This window comes from Phocoena phocoena, chromosome 1, assembly GCF_963924675.1.
Source record: "Phocoena phocoena chromosome 1, mPhoPho1.1, whole genome shotgun sequence".
NCBI classification, from domain to species: Eukaryota; Metazoa; Chordata; class Mammalia; order Artiodactyla; family Phocoenidae; genus Phocoena; species Phocoena phocoena.
The window spans coordinates 68,231,734-68,254,122 of NC_089219.1; the positions used below are offsets into that span (position 1 = coordinate 68,231,734).

Consider the following 22,389-nt stretch of genomic DNA (forward strand, 5'->3'; position numbering starts at 1 on the left):
AAAAAAATCATACTTAATGGTAAAAGACAGAACATTTTCCCCCTAAGATCAGGAACAAGGCAAAAATGTCTGTCCTCACTACTTCTTCTTTTTCTTCTTCTTCTTTTAAAATATTGGACTATAGTTGTTTTACAATTTTGTGTTAGTTTCAGGTGTACAGCAAAGTGATTCAGTTGTACATATACATACCTCTAATCTTTTTCAAATTCTTTTCCCATTTAGGTTATTACAGAATATTGAGCAGAGTTCCCTGTGCTATACAGTAGGTCCTTGTTGGTTCCTTTCACTGCTTCTATTTCACATTGTACTGGAGAGTCTAGCTAGTACAATCAGGCCAGAAAAAGAAATAAAAGACATCCAGATTGGAAAGTAAAAGTTAGAACTGTGTTCACAGATGATATAATCGTCTATGTGGAAAATCTGATGGAATCTACAATAAAGTAATAAATTACATCAGCAGGGTAACAGGATATAGGATCAGAATACAAAAATAAGTTCTGGACTTCCCTGGTGGCACAGTTGTTAAGAATCCGCCTGCCAATACAGAGGACACAGGTTTGATCCCTGGTCTGGGAAGATCCCACATACCGCGGAGCAACTAAGCCCGTGCACCACAACTACTGAAGCCCACGCACCTAGAGCCCATGCTCCGCAACAAGAGAAGCCACTGCAGTGAGAAGCCTGCGCACCACAACAAAAAGTAGCCTCTGCTCGCCGCGAATAGAGAAATTCTTCCGTGCACAGCAATGAAAACCCAACACAGCATCCCCCCCAAAAAAGTTGTATTTCTATATACTAGCAACAGACAATCATCAATTGAAATGTAAAAAACAGCATTTACAATAGCATCAATAAACATGAAATTATTTAGAGATAAATCTCACAGAAGATGTGGAAGACCTGCACAGTGAAAACTATAAAACATGTCTGAGAAAAAATTGTAGAAGATGTAACTAACTGAATCAAGAGATATACTGTATTCATAGATCAAAAGACTCAACATTATTAAGATGTGAATTCTCCTCAAATCCATCTACAGTTTTCAACACAATCCCAATGAATATCACAGCAGGCGTTTTTACAGAAATTGACAATCTTATTCTAAAATTTGTATGTGAATACAAAGGACTTAGAATAGCCAAAACAAGTTTGAAAAAGAAGGGTCAGAGTTACACTACCCTTTTCTTTTTCTTTTCTTTTTATTTTTTAATTTTTTTTGGCCGTGCCGCACAGCTTGCAGTATCTTAGTTCCCTGACCAGGGATCGAACCCAAACCCCAGCAGTGGAAGCATGGAGCCCTAACCACTGGACCACCAGGGAATTCTCTACACCACCTTTTTCATATCTCATTATATAGTACACTAATCCGGGACTTCCCTGGTGGTCCAGTGGTTAGGACTCCACGCTCCCAATGCAGGGGCCACAGGTTCGATCCCTGGTCGGGAACTAAGATCCTACATGCCCCATGGCATGACCAAGAAAAAAAAAAAAGATTGTGGCATGGTGACTATAGTTAAAAACAAACAAACAAACGTAATATTGGCATCAAGAGAGACAGATAAATTGATGGAACAGAATGGAGGGTCCAAAAATAGACCAACATATGTATATGGTCAATTGATTTTTTTTTCTTTTTTTTTTTTTTTTTTTGCTGTACACGGGCCTCTCACTGTTGTGGCCTCTCTCGTTGCGGAGCACAGGCTCCGGACACGCAGGCTCAGCGGCCATGGCTCACGGGCCTAGTCGCTCCGCGGCATGTGGGATCTTCGTGGACCGGGACACGAACCCGTGTCCCCTGCATCGGCAGGCAGACTCTCAACAACTGCGCCACCAGGGAAGCCCTGGTCAATTGATTTTTGACAAAGGTACAAAAGCATTTCAGTGGAGAAAGGGTAAGTTTTTTCTTTTTTTTTCTTTTATAAATTTATTTTTTTTTGGCTGCGTTGGGTCTTTTTTGCTGCGAGAGGGCTTTCTCTAGTTGTGGCGAGCGGGCGCTGCTCTTCGTTGCGGTGCGCATGCTGGTCAGTGCAGTGGCTTCTCTTCTTGCGGAGTGCTGGCCCTAGGCATGTGGGCTTCAGTAGTTGCAGCTCACGGGCTCAGTAGCTGTGGCTCACGGGCTCTAGAATGCGGGCTCAGTAGTTGTGGCACACGGGCTTAGTTGCTCCGTGGCATGTGGGATCTTCCTGGTCCGGGGCTCGAACCCATGTCTCCTGCATTGGCAGGCGGATTCTTAAGCACTAAGCCACCAGCGAAGCCCGGATAAGTTTTTTCAATAAATGGCCCTGGAAAAATTGTTTTCCCATATACAAAAAAAAAAAAAAAGAGAGAGAACTTGCACCATATACAAAAATTAACTGAAAATGGATCAAAGACCTAAATGCAAAACCTAAAACTATAAAACTTGTAGAAGAAAATGTAGGATAAATTATCTTTGGGTTCTTTGTGCCAGTACAACCCCAAAAGCACATTCCATAAAAGAAAAAAATTGATAAAATGGACTTTATAAAAATGAAGAACTTCTCTTCAAAAGACACTGTTAGGGCTTCCCTGGTGGCGCAGTGGTTGGGAGTCCGCCTGCCGATGCAGGGGACACGGGTTCATGCCCCCAGGAGAATCCCACATGCCGCGGAGCGGCTGGGCCCGTGAGCCACAGCCGCTGGGCCTGCGCGTCCGGAGCCTGTGCGCCGCAGCGGGAGAGGCCACAGCAGTGAGAGGCCCGCATACCGCAAAAAAAAAAAAAAAAAAATTGGCTTGTGTTTTGACAAGCCAAAGAGTGAGAGAAAAATCTTCCTATTCATACATCTGATATATGTCTTGTACCTAGAATATACAAAGTACTCTCAAAACTTAGTAATGGGAAAATAAACAACCAAGTAATAAAATGGGCAAAAGATTTAAACAGATACCTTCACCAAAGAATATTTATGGATAGAAAAGAAACGTATGAAAAGATGTTCAATATCATTAGGTATTAGGGAAATGTTAAAACCATAATATGATGTCACTACACACATTTAGAATGTCTAAAATTAAGAAGACGACACCAAGTGTTGATCAAGATGTAGAGAAAGTATAGCTCTTGTACACTATTGGTGGGAAGATAAAATGGTACAACCGCTTGGAAAACAGCTTGGCAGTTTCTTAAAAAGTTAAACATACGTTTACCATAAGGCCTAGCCATTATACTTTATTTATTTACCCAGGAGAAATAAAAAAGCATATGTCCACACAAAGACTTGTACGTGAATATTCATACCAGCTTTATTTTTTTTAAGGAGACTATTTTTTAATTAATTTTAAAAATTTATTTATTTTTGGCTGCACTGGGTCTTCGTTGCTGTGCGTGGGCTTTCTTTAGTTGCTGTGAGTGGGGGCTATTCTTCACTGCGGTGTGCGGGCTTCTCTTGTTGCGGCTCACAGGCTCTAGAGCGCAGGCTCAGTAGTTGTGGCACACGGGTTTAGTTGCTCCATGGCATGTGGGATCTTCCCAGACCAGGGCTTGAACCCATGTCCCCTGAATTGGCAGGCAGATTCTCAACCACTGCGCCACCAGGGAAGCCCAATACCAGCTATATTTGTAATAGTAAGTGGAAACAACCTAAATGTCCATCCACAGATGAATGATTAACAGTGGTTAACTCTGGTATATTCATACAATGGAATAAAATACAGTAATAAAAAGAAATGAACTATTGATATATGCAACAACATGGATGAATCTCAAAATAATTATGCATGGTGAAAGAAGCCAAACAATAGAGTATATACTTGGATGATTCCATTTATAGAAAATTTAAACTAATCTGCAGTGACAGAAAGCATATCTGCCTAGGGATGGAGGTGGGAAAGGCTAGAAGAAAAGGGAGGTTAAAGGGGGTCTGAGAAAACTTTTGGGTGTAATGTGTATATTCATATCTTTTTTTTTTTTTTTTTGGCCATGCTGCATGGCTTGAGGGATCTTAGTTCCCCAACCAGGGATTGAAGCCAGGCTACAGCAGTGAAAGCACCAAGTTCTAACCACTGGACCACCAGGGAATCCCTACATATATATATATATATATATTTTTTTAAATATTTCATTTATTTATTTATTTAATTTTTATGGCTTCATCTAGTCTCAGTTGTGGCGCATGGGATCTTCTTGCGGTGAGTGGGCTTCTCTCTAGTTGTGGCGTGCGGGTTTTCTCTTCTCTAGCTGTGGCGCTTGGGCTCCAGAGCATGTGGGCTCTGTAGTTTGCAGCACGTGGGCTCTAGTTGAGGCACGCGAGCTCAGTAACTCTGGCACGCAGGATTAGTTGCCCCACGGCATGTGAGATCTTAGTTCCCAACCAGGGATCGAACCCGCATCCCCTGCATTGGAAGGCAGATTCTTTACCACTGGACCACCAAGGAAGTCCCCCTATATATATATATATATATATATATATATGTATTTATATCATGATTGTGGTGGTGGTGTCATGGGTATACACATATGTCAGAACTTATCAAATTGTGCACTTTCAAAAAGTATAACTTACTGTATGTCTGCTATACCTTAAAATTTTTTAAATTAAAAGTTTAAAGCCAATAGATAAAATTCTAAAAATTATTCAATTAATACAGAAGTAGGCAGAAAAAGAATAATAGAGGAGCAAAAAAGAGGGGCAAACAATAAACAAATAGTAAAATGGTAGGCTTGAGTCCATTCATATACATAGTTACCTTAAATGTTAATGGGCTAAACACTGCAATTAAAAGATATTATCAGAATTTAATTTTTAAAAATGCAAGATCCAATTATATGCTGTGTCCAAGAGATGTGCTTTACATATAAAGGGATAAATAGGTTGAAAGTAAATGGCTAGAAAATTATACACCATGAAAACTAAAGAAAGTTGGTGTGGCTATTTTAATAACAGATAAATTCAAGACAATGAGATAAGAAGAGGGAAATTTCATACTGATGAAAGAGCCAATTCAAGAAGAAGATATTATAGTCATAACATATGCATTTGTAAAGTTTGAAATTGCATAAAACAAAAATGACAGAATTAAAGGAATAGACAGGGACTTCCCTGGTGGTCCAGTGGTAAAGAATCCGCCTTACAATGCAGGGGACATGGGTTCGATCCCTGGTCAGGGAACTAAGATCCCACATGCCGCGGGGCAACTAAGTCTGTGCGCCACAACTGCTAAGCTCGCGTGCCTCAACTAGAGCTCACGTGCTGCAAACTACAGAGCCCACGTGCTCTGCAACCCACGCGCCACAACTACAGAGCCCATGTGCCCTGGAGCCTGCGTGCCACAACTAGAGAAGAGAAAACCCACACACCACAATGAAGAGCCTGCGCTGCCACAAAAAGATCCCTCATGCCTCAACAAAGATCCCACATGCCTCAACTAAGACCGGACACAGCCAAAACTAAATAAAATAATAAAGGAGTAGAAAATTCCATATAGTTTAAGACTGATAGAACTAGGCCCCCAATTTTTTTTTTTAGTAAAGACATAGAAGACCTAAATAACACAATCAACCACCTTGGCCCCATTGATAATTATAGAATAATACATCCAATAACTGCAGAATACAAATTTTTTGCAAGGGTACTTGATACGTTCACTAAGTTATTCTGGGCTGTAAACTTACAAGAATCTTTTAACACCTTGCACCTTGTACCTTCTATACCCTGAATCTTGGGAAAAGCTGAGGGTTATTATAATTTATTACTTGCTTGGATGATGTCATTATTCTTTGAGGGGCAATTAACGTGCTATTTCTCTTAAAAAAATACACAGCATATTAAAAAATTAAGGCATTAAAATTCTTATTCAATACTAATATATTTTTTTCAGGTGAAAAAAATTACAAAGCTTCATAATCACCCCAAGACCGCATAGAGCAAACATGAATGATATTTCTCAAAAGGCTGAGGTAAGTCTTAAAAGTTAAAAAATGGGGGAATCATAGGGTTGACTGTAGAATTGCTGAAAAGGGCAACTGGTGGAAAGGTCATTCACAGGAGTTCATAGTGACATAGTGTCAAGATGTAAAACATAAGAAGAGGTAAAATTTACAGGCTGGTCTTGGGCCCAGTATTTTCGTTTGGATTCTTATCTAGGAAGCATGATTATTAAGTTTTGTGAGTGATAGTGAAGTGGATGTGATGTCTGGCATCTTGAGTAGATTTTAATACCTTGATAAATTTTAGAAGTTATTTTTTCAGTATTAAAAAGACAGAATTGATGTATATACTTTAAGGAGAAAGAGATAATTCACTCTCAGGTGAGGATCCTTCTTAGCTACTTCTTCTAGCATCTGCAATTAAACTTATCTTAGGCCTTTTTCTGGTTCTTGGCTGTTGTTACTGAGAATTGTAATAAGAAGAAATCAGTTGCTGACACCCCAAAATTATAAACTTTAAAAAACCTTAAAATGGCCAATGGTACCATAAGTAGAAAATAAAATAGGGGCTGGGTATGGCACAGATTAATTATGCAATTTGCCATTATCACTAGAAGAAAGGGTTTGGTGTTCTGAGGCAATGAAGTTTTATTTTCTGAAACTTCTTTTAGAGATCAGTTTAATTTTCAAAAAGATGAAAATAATTTGCTTTCCTGGTTTCAGATGGAGGAAAATCATTTCTCTAGTCTTTTAACAGATTCCTCCTTCTTTGGAAAGCTCTTTTGTTATTTAGGAATTTTCCTCTCAGGGCACCTCCTACTTGGAATGATGCAGCATTTTTACGTATTTTCAACTAGGGTTTAAAGAAGTTCTAGATGGGCAGTATAGCAGTAGTAACAACAAAAATCACTGCTTGTGCACAAAGACCTTGGCTCACCTCAGCCACAAATGAGAAGTAAAGGCCTTCAGTTTTGCTGATATTAGATATGGAAACAAGCAAGAATTAGGCTTATGTGAATTAGTCTTAAACTTTTTGCTTTGTTTTCAACTTCATCTAACTTATTAAAATTAGTCTTGGTATCTTTTAAGCAAGAGATGTAAAATCTGAATCTTTAATGTAATGAAATAGGACAATAAAATACAGGTTGTTTTAAATTGGAATCCAGTCTTCAGTTTTTATATTTTGCTAGCCTTCAGCTTCAGTGGAACACACCTACAAAATGGGACTTCTTTGCTTTATATTAATAACATTTTTACTCTCATATTTTCTGTAATTTCATTTTTCATACTTAGACTTTAGAAAGTATCTAATCAGATTCCGATTATACAAATAAAGGTTTCCAACTCATTTCTATCTATAGTCTGTTTCAATAAGTATTTCTTATATTGCTTATTCTGATCTACCTTTACCTAATTTCTTCCTTTCTTATTTTTTTAACTTTCTTCTCTTTATTTTCTTCTAATGAAGCTTCTGCTTTCTTCATCTAAACCTGTACCAAAAACCTATGTGCCAAAACTTGGCAAGGGTGATGTAAAGGATAAGTTTGAAGCCATGCAGAGAGCCAGGGAAGAAAGAAATCAAAGGAGATCTAGAACCGAAAAGCAAAGAAGAAAAGAACAATATATTAGAGAGAGAGAATGGAACAGGAGAAAGCAGGAGGTTATTTTATTTTATTTTATTCTCATGCAAATATTCATTTTCATCTTTTACATTTTATTTGTTATTCACATTAACCACATTTCATATTAACTATAATTAATATTTTCTGTGTTTATAAGCTAATTGCAAACTCTGCATATAATGTGATCTAGTCTAAAGTTTGGATATGTTCATATTAATTTATTTAACCATCTAGATTAAAGAAATGCTTGCTTCTGATGATGAGGAAGAGGTATCTTCTAAAGTAGAAAAGGCTTACGTCCCAAAGCTAACAGGTAAGACACTTGAGGGGCAAATTGTAAATAAAATTGCAGAAAAGGAAGCATAGCAAAATATCAAACATGTTTCATATATTCTTAGGAACTGTTAAAGGTAAATTTGCTGAAATGGAGAAACAAAGACAAGAGGAACAAAGGAAGAGAACAGAAGAGGAACGAAAACGCAGAATTGAGCAGGATATGTTAGAAAAGAGGAAGATACAACGTGAATTAGCAAAAAGGGCTGAGCAGGTATACACTAGATATTAATTTGGTATTTGCTTCAGAAACTAATTGTACAGAGTAAAACTAATCAGTATGCTGCCTAATCAAAATATTTTAATATAACATAAACCTATTAAATAGTAGCTAACATGGAAATAAGATCTTAAGCACAAATATTTAACATCAAATGCCTAGAAGGATAAGGGCAGAAAGTGCCTATTTCAAGGTTGAATACTGAGATGACTTTTGTTATATACCATCTTATCATTCTCTCTGCATTCCTTACACTGTCCACATTCCTTATTTTTCTTGACACATTAGAGAATTTTACAAAGATATAAGGCAAGTTCACACATAAACTATCCACAAGCATATAACAAAATGCTGGTCTTTTAATAGCAATCAAAAAATACTTGCTGGTTATTATCAAACACAGGCTTAATTAGGATATCTTCCTACTCAATTATTTGAAACAAATTCAAGTCACATTTTATTCAATAATGGTATTATTAGCTGGCTTAGCTTTGTATTTTAAGTTGGGGACGGTAGTAGAAGGGAGAAATGTGTGACAGTCATTTCCTTCATATAGCCATTACTGTTGCCCATAGCCACAGAGGACAAATTAGAGGGAGAAAAACATTATTACTATGATTTTATATAGTCTCTTAATGAACTTAGAATTCCCATATATTTTCTTCTCAGAGCATGAGACCTAAGAAGCTGGTAAGTATTTTAAAATACTCAAGAATCTGACCTAATTTCCAGAAAAAGCTAATCTCTCCAAATGATTCATGTGTGTAATGACATAGAAACTTGAAATTCTAATAGTCATAATTACATTTTATTAAGTAAAGAACTGGTCAATTCACAAAAATTTCTTTAATATATTGATATCTGTTTTATATTATAAACGATCTGTTGTCATAGAGACATAGAAAAAAGACACAGAAGACAGTTATATTGCTTATGTACTTTAACTTTGTCTACACTGTAGGATCAAAAGAGATGATCAATGTATTGAGCTTAACAAGACAATAATGGTATATCTCCTAGCGTTTTTAATAAGATTATATGAGTTAATAAATGCAAAGCACTTAGTACAGTGCCTGGTACAAAGTAAGGGGGCTATAAATAAACGTCTCACCTAAATAATGGTACATATAGATAAAATGTCATGAAATCATTTTAGTTTCTCCTCCTTCTGTCATCAGTATTTTAACAACTATCCCAACATCGTCTTCACAGTATATTGTCTTTCATAACCGTTTTTTTTTTTCTTATTTTTTTTAAAATTTTTTTAACATCGTTATTGGGGTATAATTGCTTTACAATGGTGTGTTAGTTTCTGCTTTATAACAAAGTGAATCAGTTATACATATACATATGTTCCCATATGTCTTCCCTCTTGCGTCTCCCTCCCTCCCACTATCCCTATCCCACCCCTCCAGGCTGTCACAAAGCATCGAGCTAATATCCCTGTGCCATGCGGCTCCTTCCCACTAGCTATCTACCTTACTACGTTTGTTAGTGTGTATATGTCCATGACTCTCTCTCGCCCTATCAAAGCTCCCCCTTCCCCCTCCCCATATCCTCAATTCCGTTCTCCAGTAGGTCTGCGTCTTTATTCCTGTCTTACCCCTAGGTTCTTCATGACATTTTTTTCCTTAAATTCCATATATATGTGTTAGCATACGGTATTTGTCTTTTTCTTTCTGACTTACTTCACTCTGTATGACAGACTCTGGGTCTATCCATCTCATTACAAATAGCTCAATTTCGTTTCTTTTTAAGGCTGAGTAATATTCCATTGTATATATGTGCCACATCTTCTTTATCCATTCATCCGATGATGGGCACTTAGGTTGTTTCCATCGCTGGGCTATTGTAAATAGAGCTGCAATGAATATTTTGGTACATGACTCTTTTTGAATTTTGGTTTTCTCAGGGTATATGCCCAGTAGTGGGATTGCTGGATCATATGGTAATTCTATTTGTAGCTTTTTAAGGAACCTCCATACTGTTCTCCATAGTGGCTGAACCAATTCACATTCCCACCAGCAGTGCAAGAGTGTCCCCTTTTCTCCACACCCTCTCCAGCATTTATTGTTTCTAGATTTTTTGATGATGGCCATTCTGACTGGTGTGAGATGATATCTCATTGTAGTTTTGATTTGCATTTCTCTAATGATTAATAATGTTGAGCATTCTTTCATGTGTTTGTTGGCATTCTGTATATCTTCTTTGGAGAAATGTCTATTTAGGTCTTCTGCCCATTTTTGGATTGGGTTGTTTGTTTCTTTGTTATTGAGCTGCATGAGCTGCTTGTAAATTTTGGAGATTAATCCTTTGTCAGTTGCTTCATTTGCAAATATTTTCTCCCATTCTGAGGGTTGTCTTTTGGTCTTGTTTATGGTTTCCTTTGCTGTGCAAAAGCTTTGAAGTTTCATTAGGTCCCATTTGTTTATTTTTGTTTTTATTTCCATTACTCTAGGAGGTGGGTCAGAAAGGATCTTGCTGTGATTTATGTCATAGAGTGTTCTGCCTATGTTTTCCTCTAAGAGTTTGATAGTTTCTGGCCTTACATTTAGGTCTTTAATCCATTTTGAGCTTATTTTTGTGTATGGTGTTAGGGAGTGATCTAATCTCATACTTTTACATGTACCTGTCCAGTTTTCCCAGCACCATTTATTGAAGAGGCAGTTCTTTCTCCACTGTACTTTCCTGCCACCTTTGTCAAAGATAAGGTGACCATATGTGCATGGGTTTATCTCTGAGCTTTCTATCCTGTTCCATTGATCTGTCTTTCTGTTTTTGTGCCAGTACCATACTGTCTTGATTACTGTAGCTTTGTAGTATAGTCTGAAGTCAGGGAGCCTGATTCCTCCAGCTCCATTTTTCGTTCTCAAGATTGCTTTGGCTATTCAGGGTCTTTTGTGTTTCCATACAAATTGCAAAATTTTTTGTTCTAGTTCTGTGAAAAATGCCAGTGGTAGCTTGATAGGGATTGCATTGAATCTGTAGATTGCTTTGGGTAGTAGAGTCATTTTCACAATGTTGATTCTTCCCATCCAAGAACATGGTATATCTCTCCATCTATTTGTATCATCTTTAATTTCTTTCATCAGTGTCTTATAATTTTCTGCATACAGGTCTTTTGTCTCCTTAGGTAGGTTTATTCCTAGATATTTTGTTCTTTTTGTTGCAGTGGTAAATGGGAGTGTTTTCTTGATTTCACTTTCAGATTTTTCATCCTTAGTATATAGGAATGCCAGAGATTTCTGTGCATTAATTTTGTATCCTGCTACTTTACCAAATTCATTGATTAGCTCTAGTAGTTTTCTGGTAGCATCTTTAGGATTCTCTATGTATAGTATCATGTCATCTGCAAACAGTGACAGCTTTACTTCTTCTTTTCCGATGTAGATTCCTTTTATTTCCTTTTCTTCTCTGATTGCTGTGGCTAAAACTTCAAAAACTATGTTGAATAAGAGTGGTGAGAGTGGGCAACCTTGTCTTGTTCCTATCTTAGTGGAAATGCTTTCAGTTTTTCACCATTGAGGATGATGTTTGCTGTGGGCTTGTCATATATGGCCTTTATTATGTTGAGGAAAGTTCCCTCTATGCCTACTTTATGCAGGGTTTTAATCATAAATGGGTGTTGAATTTTGTCGAAAGCTTTCTCTGCATCTATTGAGATGATCATATGGTTTTTCTCCTTCAATTTGTTAATATGGTTTATCACATTGATAGATTTGCATATATTGAAGAATCCTTGCATTCCTGGAATAAACCCCACTTGATCATGGTGTATGATCCTTTTAATGTGCTGTTGGATTCTGTTTGCTAGTATTTTGTTGAGGATTTTTGCATCTATGTTCAGCAGTGATATTGGCCTGTAGTTTTCTTTCTTTGTGACATCCTTGTCTGGTTTTGGTATCTAGGTGATGGTGGCCTCGTAGAAGGAATTTGGGAGTGTTCCTCCGTCTGCTATATTTTGGAAGAGTTTGAGAAGGATAGGTGTTAGCTCTTCTCTAAACGTTTGCTAGAATTCACCTGTGAAGCCATCTGGTCCTGGGCTTTTGTTTGTTGGAAGACTTTTAATCACAGTTTCAATTTCAGTGCTTGTGATTGGTCTGTTCATATTTTCTATTTCTTCCTGATTCAGTCTTGGCAGGTTGTGCATTTCTAAGAATTTGTCCATTTCTTCCAGATTGTCCATTTTATTGGCATAGAGTTGCTTGTAGTAATCTCTCATGATTTTTTTTATTTCTGCAGTGTCAGTTGTTACTTCTCCTTTTTCATTTCTAATTCTATTGATTTGAGTCTTCTCCCTTTTTTTCTTGATGAGTCTGGCTAGTGGTTTATCTATTTTGTTTATCTTCTCAAAGAACCAGCTTTTAGTTTTATTGATCTTTGCTATCGTTTCCTTCATTTCTTTTTCATTTATTTCTGATCTGATTTTTATGATTTCTTTCCTTCTGCTAGCTTTGGGGTTTTTTTGTTCTTCTTTCTCTAATTGCTTGAGGTGCAAGGTTAGGTTGTTTATTCGAGATGTTTCCTGCTTCTTAAGGTGGGCTTGTATTGCTATAAACTTCCCCCTTAGAACTGCTTTTGCTGCATCCCATAGGTTTTGGGTCGTTGTGTCTCCATTGTCATTTGTTTCTAGGTATTTTTTTATTTCCTCTTTGATTTCTTCAGTGATCACTTCATTATTAAGTAGTGTATTGTTTAGCCTCCTTGTGTTTGTATATTTTACAGATCTTTTCCTGTAATTGATATCTAGCCTCATGGCGTTGTGGTAAGAAAAGATACTTGATACAATTTCAATTTTCTTAAATTTACCAAGGCTTGATTTGTGACCCAAGATATGATCTATCCTGGAGAATGTTCCATGAGCACTTGAGAAAAATGTGTATTCTGTTGTTTTTGGATGGAGTGTCCTATAAATATCAATTAAGTCCATCTTGTTTAATGTATCATTTAAAGCTTGTGTTTCCTTATTTATTTTCATTTTGGATGATCTGTCCGTAGGTGAAAGTGGGGTGTTAAAGTCCCCTACTATGAATGTGTTACTGTCGATCTCCCGTTTTATGGCTGTTAGTATTTGCCTTATGTATTGAGGTGCTCCTATGTTGGGTGCATAAATATTTACAATTGTTATATCTTCTTCTTGGATCGATCCCTTGATCATTATGAAGTGTCCTTCTTTGTCTCTTTTAATAGTCCTTATTTTAAAATCTATTTTGTCTGATATGAGAATTGCTACTCCAGCTTTCTTTTGGTTTCCATTTGCATGGAATATCTTTTTCCATCCCCTTACTTTCAGTCTGTATGTGTCTCTAGGTCTGAAGTGGGTCTCTTGTAGACAGCATATATAAGGGTCTTGTTTTTGTATCCATTCAGCCAATCTGTGTCTTTTGGTGGGAGCATTTAGTCCATTTACATTTAAGGTAATTATCGATATGTATGTTCCTATTCCCATTTTCTAAATTGTTTTGGGTTCGTTATTATAGGTCTTTTCCTTCTCTTATGTTTCTTGTCTAGAGAAGTTCCTTTAGCATTTGTTGTAAAGCTGGTTTGGTGGTGCTGAACTCCCTCAGCTTTTGCTTGTCTGTAAAGGTTTTAATTTCTCCATCAAATCTGAATGAGATCCTTGCTGGGTAGAGTAGTCTTGGTTGCAGGTTTTTCTCCTTCATCACTTTCAGTATTTCCTGCCACTCCCTTCTGGCTTGTAGGGTTTCTGCTGAGAGATCAGCTGTTAACCTTATGGGGATTCCCTTGTGTGTTATTTGTTGTTTTTCCCTTGCTGCTTTTAATATGCTTTCTTTGTATTTAATTTTTGACAGTTTGATTAATATGTGTCTTGGCATATTTGTCCTTGTATTTATCCTGTATGGGACTCTCTGTGCTTCCTGGACTTGATGAACTATTTCCTTTCCCATATTAGGGAAGTTTTCAACTATAATCTCTTCAAATATTTTCTCAGTCCCTTTCTTTTTCTCTTCTTCTTCTAGAACCCCTATAATTCGAATGTTGGTGTGTTTAATGTTGTCCCAGAAGTCTCTGAGACTGTCCTCAGTTCTTTTCATTCTTTTTTCTTTATTCTGCTCTGCAGTAGTTATTTCCACTATTTTATCTTCCAGGTCACTTATCTGTTCTTCTGCCTCAGTTATTCTGCTATTGATCCCATCTAGAGTACTTTTAATTTCATTTATTGTGTTGTTCATCGTTGCTTGTTTCATCTTTATTTCTTCTAAGTCCTTGTTAACTGATTCTTGCATTTTGTCCATTCTCTTTCCAAGATTTCGGATCATCCTTACTATCATTATTCTGAATTCTTTTTCAGGTAGACTGCCTATTTCCTCTTCATTTGTTAGGTCTGGTGCATTTTTATCTTCTTCATCTGCTGTGTGTTTTTCTGTCTTCTCATTTTGCTTATCTTACTGTGTTTGGGGTCTCCTTTTTGCCGGCTGCAGGTTCGTAGTTTCCGTTGTTTTTGATGTCTGTCTCCAGCGGCTAAGGTTGTTTCAGGGGGTTGTGTAGGCTTCCTGGTGGAGGGGACTAGTGCCTGTGTTGTGGTGGATGAGGCTGGATCTTCTCTCTCTAGTGGGCAGGTTCACGTCTGGTGGTGTGTTTTGGGGTGTCTGTGGCCTTATTATGATTTTAGGCAGCCTCTCTGCTAATGGGTGGAGTTGTGTTCCTGTTTTGCTAGTTGTTTGGCACAGGTTGTCCAGCACTGTGGCTTGCTGGTCGTTGAGTGAAGCTGGGTGCTGGTGTTAAGATGGAGGTCTCTGGGAGATTTCCGCCGTTAAATATTATGTGGAGCTGGGAGGCCTCTTGTTGACCAGTGTCCTGAAGTTGGCTCTCCTACCTCAGAGGCAGAGCCCTGACTCCTGGCTGGAGCACCAAGAGCCTTTCATCCACACGGCTCAGAATAAAAGGGAGAAAATGTAGAGAGAATTAGTAGAAGTATGAGGAAAGAAAGAAGGAAAGTAGGAAAGGAAGGAAGGAAGAAAGAAGCAAAGAAGGAAAGAAAGGAGGGAGGGAGGGAGGAAGGAAGGAAGGAAGGAGAGAAAGAAGGAAAAAAGACAGAAAGAAAGAAGATATAGTAAAAATAAAATGAAGTATAATATAGTTATTGAATTAAAAAATATTTAGAAAAAAAAAGGGACGGATAGAACCTTAGGACAAATGTTGGAAGCAAAGCTATACAGAGAAAATCTTACACAGAAGCATACACATACACCCTCACAAAAAGAGGTAAAGGGGGAAAAAATCATAAATCTTGCTCTCAGAGACCACCTCCTCAATTTGGGATGATTCATTGTCTAAAGGAGGGAAGGAAGGAAGGAAAGAAAGAAAGAAAGAACGAAGGTAAAGTATAATAAAGTTATTACAATTAAAATTAATTATTAAGAAAAAAAAATTTTTTTTTAAAAAACATGGACGGATAGAGCCCTAGGACAAATGGTGGAAGCAAGACTATACAGACAAGATCTCATATAGAAGCATACACGTACACATTCACAAAAAGAGGAAAAGGGAAAAAAATCATAGATCTCGCTCCTAAATTCCACCTCTTCAATTTGGGATCATTCCTTGTCTATTCAGGTATTCCACAGATGCAGGGTATATCAAGTTGATTGTGGAGCTTTAATCCGCTGCTTCTGAGGCTGCTGGGAGAGATTTCCCTTTCTCTTCTTTGTTCTCACAGCTCACAGGAGCTCAGCTTTGGATTTGACCCTGCCTCTGCGTGTAGATCGCTGGAGGGCGTCTGTTTTTTGCTCAGACAGGACGGGGTTAAAGGAGCCGCTGATTCGGGGGCTCCGGCTCGCTCAGGCCGGGGGTGGAGGGGGGAGGGAGGGGCACTGCGTGCGGGGCGGGCCTGCGGTGGCAGAGGCCGGCGTGACGTTGCTCCAGCCTGAGGCCCGCCGTGCGTTCTCCCGGGGAAGTTGTCTCTGGATCCCGGGAACCTGGCAGTGGCGGGCTGCACAGGCTCCGCGGAAGAGGGGTGTGGAGAGTGTGACCTGTGCTCGCACACAGGCCCCTTGGTGGCGGCAGCAGCAGCCTTAGCGTCTCCCGCCCGTCTCTGGGGTCCGCGCTTTTAGCCGCGGCTCTCGCCCGTCTCTGGAGTTCCTTTAAGCAGCGCTCTTAAACCCCTCTCCTCGCGCACCAGGAAACAAAGAGGGAAGAAAAAGTCTCTTGCCTCTTCGGTAGGTGCAGGCTTTTCCCCGAACTCCCTCCCGGCTAGCCGTGGTGCACTAACCCCTTCAGGCTATGTTCAAGCCGCCAACCCCAGTCCTCTCCCTGCGCTCCGTCCGAAACCGAAACCCGAGCCTCAGCTCGCAGCCCCGCCCGCCCCGGCGGGTGAGCAGACAAGCCTCTCGGGCTGGTGAGTGCCGGTCGGCACTGAACCTCTGTGCGGGAATCTCCCCGCTTTGCCCTCCGCACCCGTCGCTGTGCACTCCTCCGCGGTCCCGAAGCTCCCCCCTCCGCCTCCCGCAGTCTCCGCCCGCGGAGGGGCTTCCTAGTGTGTGGAAACTTTTCCTCCTTCGCAGTTCCCTCCCACTGGTGCAGGTGCCGTCCTTATTCTTTTGTGTCTGTTTTTTCTTTTGCCCTACCCAGGTATGTGGGGAGTTTCTTGCCTTTTGGGAGGTCTGAGGTCTTCTGCCAGCCTTCAGTAGGTGTTCTGTAGGAGTTGTTCCACGTGTAGATGTATTTCTGGTGTATCCGTGGGGAGGAAGGCGATCTCCGCGTCTTACTCTTCCGCCATCTTCAAGGTCCCCCCTTTCATAACCGTTTTTATTGTGAGATTGTACTTGGCTCTTTTTTGCCTACTCTTTAAGTGCCTTAAATCTATTTGCTATGCTTCTTTCAGTTTCTACTACTTTTCTTTAAAAAACATGACAGGGAATTCCCTGGCAGTCCAGTGGTTAGGACTTGGTGGTTTCACTGCCGGGGCCAGGGTTGGATCCTTGGTCAGAGAAGTAAGATCCTGCAAGCCACGCAGTGCAGCCAAAAAAATAACCAAACAAAAAAAATTTTTTTAAGTGACAAAGAAGGCAAAGCATATGCTGTATTTGCATGTCAAAGAAATTTATTTACCCTGACTTTGCAAATAACCACTTTTATGGCACAAACAGCCATTTTTATGGTGACAAATAATGTCATATGCCGGATGAATTACAGAAAAGAATTGGAATTTCCTATATTTTATTACTTTGCATCTCTTTGTCTGAAGAAAGGTTGGTGTACTTTACCTCTGCCACCTCCAGTCATCAAAGATTAGTATTCATTTTGAAATGAAGTTTCGGACTTCCCTGGTGGTGCAGTGGTTAAGGATCTGCCTGCCAGTGCAGGGGACACAGGTTTGAGTCCTGGTCCAGGAAGATCCCACATGCCACAGAGCAACTAAGCCCATGCCCACAACTACTGAGCCTGTGCTCTAGAGCCCACAAGCCACAACTACTGAAACCCGCGTGCCTTCACACCACTATGAAGAGTAGCCCCTGCTCGCCACAACTAGAGAAAGCCTGCACACAGCAATGAAGGCCCAATGCAGCCAAAAATTAATTTTTTTAAAAAAGAAATGAAATTTCACAAGGGAATACAGTTATAAGGAGGGAGTTCCCTTATTATAATAAGGGGATACAATATATAATAAATGAATATTTTAGGTTATATATAAAATATATCACTATATGTAATTATATTTATAATACAAATCGTAAAATAAGGTAATAAAATATATAATTAAAATATATGGTGTTTGGCAGGAAATGGTGATTATGCACATGGGGTTAGTCTATCTCTTTTAAGTCTGTGCCCTTTTCCAAAAAGCACTGATTACACTACCACCCCGAGAACTGAATATGGCAGTGGTTTCAAAAAGAAGAAATATGTGTGTTGAGGTGAATTTGAATATGATGAAGACATAGGATACTCAGAGAGAGATGGAAGAAAACTAATCACGAAAAAGAACCACTTTCTTTAGTAACCCTGGATACTACATGGCAGGGTGCGAGAGAATCTTGGTTAATAAAATTTTTAGCCTATTAAATTATTTGAGAATATGTCGGTAGAGCAATATAAACTATTAATAGTAATTTCATCTTGCAAATATGGGAAGTCTAATTTTAAAACCTAATTAAATACATTTTCCACTCAAATCTAATAAAATTTAATCTATCTTTGAATATAAGAAGTAAGGCACGACATAGTCAAGAAGAGTCTTAATGTTTGTTTGAAAAATCCTCTTGTATAAGTCCATGTTCAAGAACACTATAGAAAAGATTCCTGAGTCAGACAGGTAGCTGAGTAACATTTAAGATAATTACCAGTTCTGAGATTCTAGGATATTATGATAAATTAAAAATAGGCATACTTCGTATACTGGATGTTGGAATCAAAGACCAATAAAATTTGGGGGAGAATCTTAATTTGGTATAATCTGGTTATCTTTGAGGATATTTTGATGGACAAGGTTAATGTCTAACAACTTGGAAAAAGAGGTTATTGGTGGGAGATTGAGATGTTGAAAAGAAAGGGGAGAAAGGAAGTTGATTTGGGAAGGAGCAAAAGGAGTTTTCTTTCCATAAATCAAAAGAAATAATTGGGGGCTTCCCTGGTGGTGCAGTGGTTGAACCGATGCAGGGGACATGGGTTCGTGCCCCGGTCCGGGAAGATCCCACGTGCCGCGAAGCGGCTGGGCCCATGAGCCATGCCCGCTGAGCCTGCACGTCCGGAGCCTGTGCTCCGCAACAGGAGAGGCCATAACAGTGAGAGGCCCGCGTACCACAAAAAAAAAAAAAAAAAGTAAAAAATAAAAGAAAGAATTGGGAAGCAGATCTTCAATGGTAGTTTCTGAAAGCTAGCACTATAATTGAACTGAATATCTTAGTTCTCTATGAATATACTGAGACCATGGCCACTTAGGCAAATTCATCTTTTTCTTTGTTTGTTGAAACCCAACGGAAAAAAAATTCTATCTTTTGTTGTTTTGATAATGGTTTAAAATGAGCAAAGAATAAAGCAAAAATAACAAAAAAACACCCAACTAAACAAAGAAAAACTATTCTAAATATAGTTTATTATCTACTGTAAGCTAATAAAAATCTGAGAAGGTTGTAGCAACAAGAAAAAGAAATTTGGGGTTAAAAAATTTAGAATTTTTCTTCCCTATGCTCTCAATGTCTCACTTCTCACCATATCTCCTAGAACTTTTTATTGAGATTAACATGATTTGTAGAGGAATTGTTAACACTCTTTTGAAGGGAAATAATTTTGTAATTATTTTATTACAGATTCATTAAAATTTTTCATAGTATCATTTATCATTCAATAAAACCTTCATCATTTATTTACACAACAAATCAGTGTAATAAATAATTCTGTAACAAAGCAAATTATTCTGAACAAAGCTATTTAAAATAAACTATTAAGATACAAAATAGACTTATTTTTAATAAATGATTTGTTCAGAATAATTTCTTTTTCAAGAAATTTGGTATCTTAATAATATGTATTATTTCTTCTTGACAGAGAATATAGAAAAGTGGGATGATGAGAGAACAGGGAGTTAGCCAGCCCAGTTCCTAGTATGAGACAAGGTATAGCAGAATTCCCTTAGACTGAGTGAGGAACAAACTACTTCCAGCTCTTTCACTGGTGTTAAAAATCAAATTAAAACAATAAACAATCTGAATTTTTACTTTCTAACTTTTTCCATTTTCCTGTTGCTTATGTTTCCTTTTCCTGAGATCTCAAACATTGTGTTATTTAAATCACCTTTCTGTCATTTCTCACTCTGTTATGTATTGTATATTAGCCTGCCCCTCAAGCTAATCTTAATGGCCAAATTGAGCTCCCTCTTTTTGAATGAGGGCCTTTCCTACCTAGATCTGTCAAAATACAGAGTAAACAATTATGATTTCCAGAATTATCTTCCCTTCTAAACTAGCCATGTGAAAGCCTACACCTTTTACTGCGCTTTATTATTGTGTCAGTTATATTTTTGCCATCTATTTATATTATAAAATATAGTCATGATGATTATTTGATTGCTAATGATAGGTTTTCCTTTCGCTGTGGCAGAGAGAGAATGGGGAAATGTTTCTGTAGCTCCATTTAAATTGCTTAATTAATAACTGCTGGTTGTAAGCTCACAGCCAGATTATAAGAGTTTGGTCCATTATTCAAATTCCAGAATTACAAAGGTAGGCTTTATTTTAATTTTTTCTTAATATGTTGTTCCCTAGATAGTGATATCAAAATGCAAAAATTAATATAAAGTTTAATCTCTATTTAAAAGGACATAATTGGCTAATTTGGAGCAACATAAAAATACTTCAGAATGCTAAATTTTGAAATTTACCATAAATCACAACTAATACTTTTCAGTTGTATGTTTAAAACAAAAAGCAGAAATCTGATGTAATGTAATGATATAAAATTCTTATTCAATAGATTGAGGACATAAACAATACGGGAACTGAATCAGCATCAGAGGTAAATGGACATTTCCTTTAATGAAACATTCACCTAAAATTATCTGATTCACAAATAATCTTTCAATTAAAAAAATTAAGAGTTTTTTTATTATAAATATAGCAACAACAACAAGGACAAAAATATTTTGCAAAGCAAGATCATACTTTTGCACTTTCAAACGCTATAGCTTAGTGTTTTTAAAGAAAAGTATGTTTTTGCTTTCATGGTTAGAGACACAAGTCTCAATTTGAGATACTCTGCCAAGGCTGTATATTTCTTGAACTGTTACTAATAGTTGAGATTGTTGAAAGCTAACATTTGAAAAAGGCAGTTTTCTTTTTATCTCTGTCTTCTTTCCTCAGAGTTCCTGATAGTTTGTTTTGCTTATCACATACTAGCAGAGAGTACAGAATCTATTACCATGAAGGAATGGTCAAACCACAAAAATTTTAGTTATCTCTTTTTATCTAACAGAGAAAGTTAAAGATCAATCAATTTGATGGTGTGCCTAAAACTACAGCCACATAAATTGGAAGCAGTTTTATTTTAGGGGGCATGTGTTACATATTACAATTCTTTGTTTTTGAAAAAAGTTCAAAGGCAGTAACAGATGATGTAATAGAACTAATTAAAATGGATTTCAGAAACAAGTTTAAGAATATTTGAATAGGACCAAAGGCCAAAGAGTTTTGTCCATAATATAAATGTTTTCTAAATCACTTGGAAATACTGGGGTTTTTTTCCTTGCTAAAATGTTAGTTTTATTAAGTATTTAAAAACTTGCATGGAGAGAAAAATCAAACACAGAAACCTTTCTTGTGTGTTTAAACTGAAGCCATCCACCATCAAATTGATTTAGAGTATGCTCACATGCACATTACCTTTTGTGGGATGAGTGCACGGATAGTGAAATTCAGATAATTTCACGCAATTTTATCCAAACAGCTGTATTAACACCATCTTCTAGGAAAAAAGATGCTTCTTGAACCCTGTCAGCAGTGGATTTCAATAAGATTGACTCATCATGTACAATGAATTCAGAGAAAGAGCTATTTAATAGAAATCTGTTAAAAATATTAATTTTTGTTCTTCATAACATTGATGGCAATGTAATGAAATTCACCAATGATGGAAGTCCCATGAAACCTAAATTTTGATTAGGAAGAAATACGCTAATTGTCTATTTTATAAATTAGGAAGGAGATGATTCACTGCTTGTAACAGTGGTACCTGTCAAATCACACAAAACATCTGGAAAAATGAAAAAGAATTTCGAAGATCTAGAAAAAGAACAAGAAGAAAAGGAAAGGGTCAGGTATGAAGAAGATATAAGATATGAAGAACAACGTCGGTCTCTCAAGGAAGCAAAGTGTCTTTCATTGGTCATGGTAATTTTTTTTAATAAAGAACAAATAAAAGCAGTTAAGTTGGTTAGCAGCATATCCCTTTATGATTAACAGGTTTTCATTATGTTTTCTTAGGACGATGAACTGGAAAGTGAGGCAAAGAAAGAGTCACTTTCTCCTGGAAAATTGAAACTGACTTTCGAAGAATTGGAAAGACAAAGACAAGAAAACCGAAGGAAGCAAGCTGAGGAGGAAGCAAGAAAACGTTTAGAAGAAGAGAGGCGTGCTTTCGAAGAAGCAAGGCGGCAAATGGTAAAACAAACTGATATATATGTAACATTTATATATGATATTATAATACATAATTATATTATGATACATAACATTTATATATTATATTATACAAATTATATATTATATGTATAATATGTTATACAAATGTTATATATAAAACATTTAATATTAAGGGAGGTAGCTGGCTTTAGATAAGGTTCATTGCTATAAATTTAAGGAGATTTTCTATATACA

At 37.5% G+C, this 22,389-nt stretch overlaps 1 protein-coding gene across 2 annotated transcripts in view; it reads left to right on the forward strand.

Moving 5' to 3' along the window:
* The first annotated feature begins 5,851 nt into the window (after positions 1-5,851).
* Positions 5,852-22,389, forward strand: part of NEXN (nexilin F-actin binding protein) — a 40,354-nt gene continuing 23,816 nt past the window's right edge. Inside the window, exons 1-7 of one of the 2 annotated variants that reach the window (XM_065885541.1) lie at positions 5,852-5,914; positions 7,353-7,544; positions 7,741-7,819; positions 7,905-8,053; positions 20,492-20,533; positions 21,712-21,903; positions 21,997-22,173. In XM_065885541.1, the coding sequence (XP_065741613.1) occupies positions 5,888-5,914; positions 7,353-7,544; positions 7,741-7,819; positions 7,905-8,053; positions 20,492-20,533; positions 21,712-21,903; positions 21,997-22,173 (858 nt within the window). In that variant the 5' untranslated portion in view covers positions 5,852-5,887. The remainder of the gene's footprint in view (positions 5,915-7,352; positions 7,545-7,740; positions 7,820-7,904; positions 8,054-20,491; positions 20,534-21,711; positions 21,904-21,996; positions 22,174-22,389) is intronic. The other variant, XM_065885533.1, reaches the window with a different exon arrangement.